This window comes from Micromesistius poutassou (genome assembly GCF_964030765.1).
Source record: "Micromesistius poutassou genome assembly, contig: SCAFFOLD_6331, whole genome shotgun sequence".
Taxonomy (NCBI): Eukaryota; Metazoa; Chordata; class Actinopteri; order Gadiformes; family Gadidae; genus Micromesistius; species Micromesistius poutassou.
In genome coordinates, this window is record NW_028180139.1 from 3105 (window position 1) to 10752 (window position 7648).

The 7648-nt window shown below is 43.7% G+C and overlaps 1 protein-coding gene across 1 annotated transcript; it reads right to left on the minus strand.

Moving 5' to 3' along the window:
* Nucleotides 1-635: 635 nt before the first annotated feature.
* LOC311371105 (tubulin alpha-1A chain-like) lies at nt 636-3782 on the minus strand (the record flags this gene model as incomplete). Its single annotated transcript, XM_084489335.1, has 3 exons — nt 3565-3782; nt 1701-1849; nt 636-1616 (listed from the first exon to the last, which is right to left on the minus strand). The coding sequence occupies exons 1-3, from the start codon at nt 3683-3685 to the stop codon at nt 636-638; spliced, it is 1251 nt and encodes a 416-aa protein (XP_084345461.1). The 5' UTR covers nt 3686-3782.
* Between the last annotated feature and the right edge of the window lie 3866 nt (nt 3783-7648).

Sequence of the window (7648 nt, forward strand, 5' to 3'; positions counted from 1 at the left end):
ATTGGCGTGGCCATGGTAGGATTAAAAATTCTGCTTCCCGGGGCTCCAGTTCGCTCAGCCCTTCCGTACTGTAATTTAAGCCAATGGTTAATTGTTAAGCCCGTTGTTATGCAAAAAAGTACAGATTTCGCCAATCAGTGTTGTTGAATTTCATGGTTTTTGGCTCTGGAAATATCGCACCTAGTAGGTTCTCTATGGGTTTCGGGGGGGCTCGCCCTAACGCGCTTGCGTCATACGTAACTGAGAAAAGAGAGGGAGGGGGCATGTTCAATCAAGTCACGTACTACTTTCCAGATCGCGACTGTACAGTACAATTCCGTTGTGTCTTTGAAAGAAGTTCCTTTCTAGTCAGCGATCAAATTCAGACCTTCCCCTTTGTGGAAACCTCTTTAATTATTACATTTGTCTGAATTTGTCATGGTTTTTTTTCAAACAAACAGCATTGGTTTTATGCCAGGAAGTTTGATGTGAACTTTGAACTACAAAAGAATCAGGTTAACTTTGGTTAACAAAACGATGAACGTGTTACAGCCGTAACAATAATAAAGACAACAAAATATCTAACATCTCCTACTCTTTAACAAAGGTGAAGCCAAACGTCAATATTTTGTAGTATATTTGGAGTTCATCATGACTTAATATTCTTCCCCTTCTTCCTCCCCTTCATCGCCAACAGTGTCGGTGCCCACCTCTTCGTAATCCTTCTCCAGGGCGGCCATGTCCTCCCTGGCCTCGGAGAACTCGCCCTCCTCCATGCCCTCCCCGACGTACCAGTGGACGAAGGCCCTCTTGGCGTACATCAGGTCAAACTTGTGGTCCAGGCGCGCCCAGGCCTCGGCGATGGCTGTGGTGTTGCTCAGCATGCACACGGCCCTCTGCACCTTGGCCAGATCTCCTCCCGGCACCACGGTGGGGGGCTGGTAGTTGATGCCCACCTTGAAGCCGGTGGGGCACCAGTCCACAAACTGGATGGTGCGCTTGGTCTTGATGGTAGCGATGGCCGAGTTGACGTCTTTGGGCACCACGTCGCCGCGGTACAGCAGGCAGCACGCCATGTACTTGCCGTGGCGAGGGTCGCACTTCACCATCTGGTTGGCCGGCTCGAAGCAGGCGTTTGTGATCTCTGCTACCGAGAGCTGCTCGTGGTAGGCCTTCTCGGCGGAGATGACGGGGGCGTAGGTGACCAGGGGGAAGTGGATACGGGGGTATGGCACCAAGTTGGTCTGGAACTCCGTCAGGTCGACGTTCAGGGCACCGTCGAAGCGCAGCGAGGCGGTGATGGAGGAGACGATCTGAGCGATCAGCCTGTTGAGGTTGGTGTAGGTGGGGCGCTCAATGTCCAGGTTCCTGCGGCAGATGTCGTAGATGGCCTCGTTGTCGACCATGAAGGCGCAGTCGGAGTGCTCCAGGGTGGTGTGGGTGGTCAGGATGGAGTTGTAGGGCTCCACCACGGCGGTGGACACCTGGGGAGCAGGGTAAACCGCAAACTCCAGCTTGGACTTCTTGCCGTAGTCGACGGAGAGCCTCTCCATCAGCAGGGAGGTGAAGCCGGAGCCCGTTCCTCCACCGAATGAGTGGAAGATGAGGAAGCCCTGGAGACCTGTGCACTGGTCCGCCTGGATCAAATCAGCATCCAGCCATCAGTGACATTCACTTTGGTGCATGACCCTAATATACCCTGAATGACTCATGAATATTACCAGCTTGCGAGTTCTGTCCAGCACAAGGTCGATGATCTCCTTGCCGATGGTGTAGTGGCCGCGGGCGTAGTTATTGGCTGCGTCTTCCTTCCCTGTGATCAGCTGCTCGGGGTGGAACAGCTGGCGGTAGGTCCCGGTACGAACCTCGTCTGTACGTCGCAAAATAAGCAAAAACACATGAAGACGCCGTAAAGGAAATAAAGAGATTGGGCGAGAACTCATGGCTTGAGTAAGAATACTGCAGCTGTAATCCACGAAAAATGCGATGTTATCCTTTGGGGCCATAGCAGACCGTCAATGTACAGTCTCTAGTCTCTGCCACTGACAGCCTCATATTATAATACATCATGGAAAGGATCCCCCTAAACTTGTTTCTTTATCTTTGAATTGATCACGGTCTGTTTGTTATTGTGTCAAACCAAGTCTCGCTCTATCGGAAGTCTCACAAGAGTTGAGATGTTTGCAAGAAGCATTGCAGATAGAAGCATGAGAGCGGGAGAGAGGAGTTTGTTGTGTTCAGACTACAAACTCATTCAGAGCGAGACTTCTCCATGAGCAAGACTTGGTTGGACACAATAACAAACAGACCGGATCAAACGAAAACCAAAGACACAAATTTATTTCACAGTAGTGATCATTTCCACAATGAAAACTGTAATCTGTAATCTAAGCCGGTCAGGGACAAAAACAAGCACCTTTAGAGGACGTATATTGACGTGGAACCGTTGTCCCAAAGGATAACCTTGTAGCTCTACACCCTAGACACTAAATGATCGGAAAATAGGGTGCAGGTGGAAAAATCCCCTTCAACACAGTGACAATGCAGAATGTGTTGCACATCATGTTATGTTCTATTTAGATTAGATATTTAACTTGTGCCAAAGGATGATACATCATATTCAGATTTAACTATTATTGTAATATTTAGTTCTGGTAGGCATTATTAAATATCTAAATGCAATTTTGTCAAACTTAATCTAACTTTATCTTCACCTCTATGTATATGTGAATGCATGTATTAACTGTAAATATTTCACAATAATGTAGATATGTCAAGTTATAATGTCATTATAAATACCTTAATCCTGACCCTAATTACTTACTTACTTGCTGCTATAATATACATGTAAATGCATTTATTAACTGTAAATATTTTGAATAATGGAGATATTTAAAGTTATAATAAGGTAATGACTTAATAAGATTTATAAATACTCCCTAAATACATATTACCCGTTTGTGGGGAGAAAACACACTGCAATGTTTAACCATATTAAACCAACCACCTAGTGAACCATTGCTGCGCGTTCACACCGCAAAGTGAACGTAGAGACGCGTATCGGGCGAAATTTGTCGCAGCAAAAACCTGTGACAAGATTTGATTGACGGGGCGACAGTTTTCCCAGTCACGGGCGAGCGCGTTCACGTGGATTTGCAAAATTTTGCAGAAGTTGAAATATTTGAACTTCGCGGCATTCGCGTGAGACAGCCAATCAGCGTTCACTCCCTGTGGGTAACGTGGGTGAAGTAACGTAAAACAGCCAATCAGCGTTCAACCGGCTGGGCCAACCGTTCCCTGCATTCCGCAGTGAACCGCAGCTTGGAGGAGAAAGTGATTGTTGCCGTTTGCGACTCCCGGAGCTCTATATATAATATTATATGATATTATATATAGAATATATAAATATCTATATTATATTATATATACGATATATATAATATCACGGCACAAAGCGGTGTGTGCCTCCGGATTATATTATTAACCCATAAACGACGGGCATTCCGACGGCTAACAACCGAAAAATGTGTCTTGGTGTGAACGCACAGTCACTTGGGTGACTTCAACTAGCCGACCCCATCATACCGATGACGGTGGGCTCCAGGTCCACGAACACCGCCCGGGGGACGTGCTTCCCGGCCCCCGTCTCGCTGAAGAAGGTGTTGAAGGAGTCGTCTCCCCCGCCGATGGTCTTGTCGGAGGGCATCTGGCCGTCGGGCTGGATGCCGTGCTCCAGGCAGTACAGCTCCCAGCATGCATTGCCGATCTGGCAGCCGGCCTGGCCGACGTGGACGGAGATGCACTCACGCTGGGGAAGTTTGATTCAAGACCATGAACAATTGTTGTACTTTTAAACAAACTTTTTAATTTATTTTTTTCCGTGTAATTCGGAGCCACAGTTCGGTAGATAACAGCCGTCGTTCTGAATAACGGTTGACGTCAAACTTGTGTACGCCTTGCGGCATTGTAGGCCTATCACGTTTAATGACTAACTTATCCATTATTAATATTAACGTTACTACTCTTCCCACATTTCTGAACAATAAAGAAAACACGCACGTTTTATAATTATAATTCGTTTAAAAAATGATTTCGAAAAGTTCAAAGTTAACGAACAGAGCTGCGATTTTGATGCCAAAAAAGTTTGACGTCGACCGTTATTCAGAACGACGTTGGCGGTTCTCCACCGAACAAAACGCCGAAATTGCGCGCACAAAACGTTTGAAAGTTCGTTTTAAAGTACCTAAATCGTTCCTTACCATGATTACGTATACGCTGAGACGAAGAGGAGAAGGAGAAGTAGTGCTTGTTTGTCCGTTACGTTTGTCTGTTAGGGTCCGGCGCGGTTTGAATTTATAGACGGAGGCAGGGGAGCGTCTTTATACTGGCCTCATCGCCAGGCAACCGGCGGCATACCGGCCGCGTTGCCAGGCGACCGGTGAGTGGCGGAGCCACGTGGTGGCCAGGGGTGGCCGTGGCCACCATTGGTCAAACTTCGGCCACCACGCTGGCCACCCCTACGACCGGGCCAAAAAAACAACAACGGAATGCTACTTTCGCATAGCTGTCGTTCCCTTACGCATTTTACTACAACACAAAACAGGAGCTTCCAATGCGTGTGCTGGATCCCACATGGATGGATGGATGCAACTCTAGAGGCTCTATTTATACAGAGCTGCCAACTCTCACGGTTTCACGGTGTGCCACACGTTTTTGCCTGCTTACACACGCGCGCACGCTACATCCACTTTCTTTCCGACAAAAAAAACACGCGTCCGTCCGTCCACCCCGTCAACAATTAATGTAGGGCTCCTGGTTCAAATTGGAAATTCAAAATTATATATATATATATATATATATGTATATGTATAGAGAGAGAGAGAATTTTAATATTTATATTTCTATTAATATATATATATATATATATATATATATATATATATATATATATATATATATATATGGACGTGGCCTGAGCCCCTGAATACAGGCAGTCCTATATTGTTATTCCGCTGTGTATCTATCGACATGTAATGTCTGTTTACATTTACATTTCACTCTGCTGCATCTTATGGAAGCCCATTCCCGCCAGTAAAAAATAAAAAAAAGTTGAAAAGATGAAAGAAATCCCCATTGAAAGTCATAATTATGAGATAATAAAGTCGAAAGAATGAGCTAAAAAGTCATAATTATGAGATAAAAAGTCATAATAATGAGATAGAAAGTGTGCATGCGCGCTGTTTTCAAAGGTCCCTTCATCGTCACCATCATCGCTGGCATCCCCATAACAAAGAAGTGTACAACACTTGTAACTTGCGTAACTTACAACTTGTAACTTACGTAACTTACAACTTGTAACTTAGGTAACTTACTTGTAACTAACGTGACTTAGGCCTACGTAACTTGTAACTTACGTAACTTGTAACTTACGACTTGTTGTGACTTGTTACTTATGTAACTTACGTAACTTACAACTTGTAACTACTAATTCTTTCTACAAACATCAATCAATACCACACCTTTCATAAGGCATATCGTTTGTACTACTACTACCCTACTACTAGGCCTACTACAACTACTACCTTCCAGCTTTGACAGTATTAGTTTAGCTTCCAGCTTTTGTAACCATGTATTTCAGCACTTTGCTTCTTCAAGTAATGTAATTCAGCGTCAGTCAGTTTTCAATTTCAGCTTCCAGGTGCACTGCAATACATTTTACCTTTCAGATGTTTCAGCAGTGAGGGGCAATACATTTGACCTTTCAGATTCTTCAATTCAATTCATTTTACATTTCTGCATTTTTAGCGGGAGCGTACCTATGTTCCCCGGGTCCTATGTTCCCCGGTCACGACAAACTCGCACGCTGACTCCTAACCCTAACCCTAATATTCATGATTCTTCCGGATTCCGCCTACGAAAAACACATTCGCTCCCCGGTCACATACAAAGTGGGGAACATAGGACCTGGGGAACATTCCATTTAGACTTTTGAAATTTTATTCAAATCCCTTCATTTGATTTAAGCTATTTAACATTTCTTTACGTCTTAAACGATGTGTCTTTATTCATTCTATATATACATTTTTATATATAATAATATTTTCACTTTGCACTGCAGCACTCACCGCATTTTCTGCAGGAAATGCATTTTCTAGTTATCAGACAGAAGGCATTGGAGATAGTGATGGGTCGTTCACGAACGAGTCGGCTCAAAGAGATTAATTCTACGCGTGCTATGCGTGTCACGGCGCATGCATGGCAGCCAGCAACCAATCACGAGAACAAGCAGCGAGGGGCGGGGGATTTCGATGTGCGATACACGTTGCCTGTGACTGACAGGAGGTAAAGAGGAGAGAGACGAGTGCGAGCGTTTGAGTACAAGAATGAGACAAGGAAAAGAAGCAGCATTTGGATGCATTTTGATCAGTGTGAGAACACAAAGGTCAACTAGCACGCACGTGTCAAAATGAGCGTCGGAATTATGGCATGCCACCATTATAAAAGGTATACAGTAAGCGGTAATATGAAGAGCCGTTTGGGAGCCGAAAGAGCCAGCTCTTGTTGGTGACTTTGTCACTAAAAAGTGCCAAAACTCCCATCACTAATTGGAGACATTCGTTCTTCGGCAATGTCTTTCTTTGACCTGCTGCGGATCTATCGCCATCTAGTGAAGACCGTGGAGTACAACCAAGAGAGTGGAAAAAATAAAGCAACAAATGCATATTTTGGTGGCAGGCCTCATAAGAGTTTGAGCTCCTCAACATCGACATTAAGTATGCATACTTTACTTTGGATACAAGAGTTTTCCCATACTTATTTCCACAAAAACCATTGGAACTGAACCAGGGCTGGATAATAAGAATCTATGATATATATGAACCGTTTCTCTAAAGTGGCTTTACTTAAAAATAAAATAAAAGCTGTTACACCATGTATATATCTGTACAGTCATCTTAAGTTTATTTCATATACTGAACACCCAAGTAAATTTATTTTCAGTATTTATTTAAGGTAATTAAGTTTTTCTTTTATTTTACATGTCATGTATATAATATGTACATATGGTAGTTTGCATTTTTTGTTTGTGATTAATAATGACTTAAGCACAATAGTAATGGTGGTAGCCCTCCCACTTTGTTCCATTTCTGGTTTTGTTTGATAGGTTTACACTAATAAATATCCTGTTTTGAATCAGAGACAACCAGGCGGCCGCCGTCCAGAATCAATCCAAGTCTCCATTATCATGACAACACCAACAAACCAAACCTGGCGGTGGTCTTTAATAGCCTCTTGCACTGTGTACCATGGAGAGAGGATGTAAAACATTAATATCTGTCAGCATCAAAGGGCTCCCGTTTACACCACCAGGTGTGATGTAGATCATATAATATATACAAATGTAGAACAGACAAGAATGCCTGTTGTGATTGTTTCACCTGAGGTTTTGCCAATGTAAAGACTACAGATATTGATTTGGTTGTTTCGGAAACTCAAAGTAGACTAAATCGTTTGTCTATCAGACCTGTATTCATTCTGGACAATTAAAAGAAAGAATCATCATTTATTTCTTCCAATTGAACATCAACTATAGTCATTGTATGTGTCCAACAGGAACCCCTACAGAAAGACCACAATCAAGAGGTTACTCAAGTTTTGCATACCAATAGTG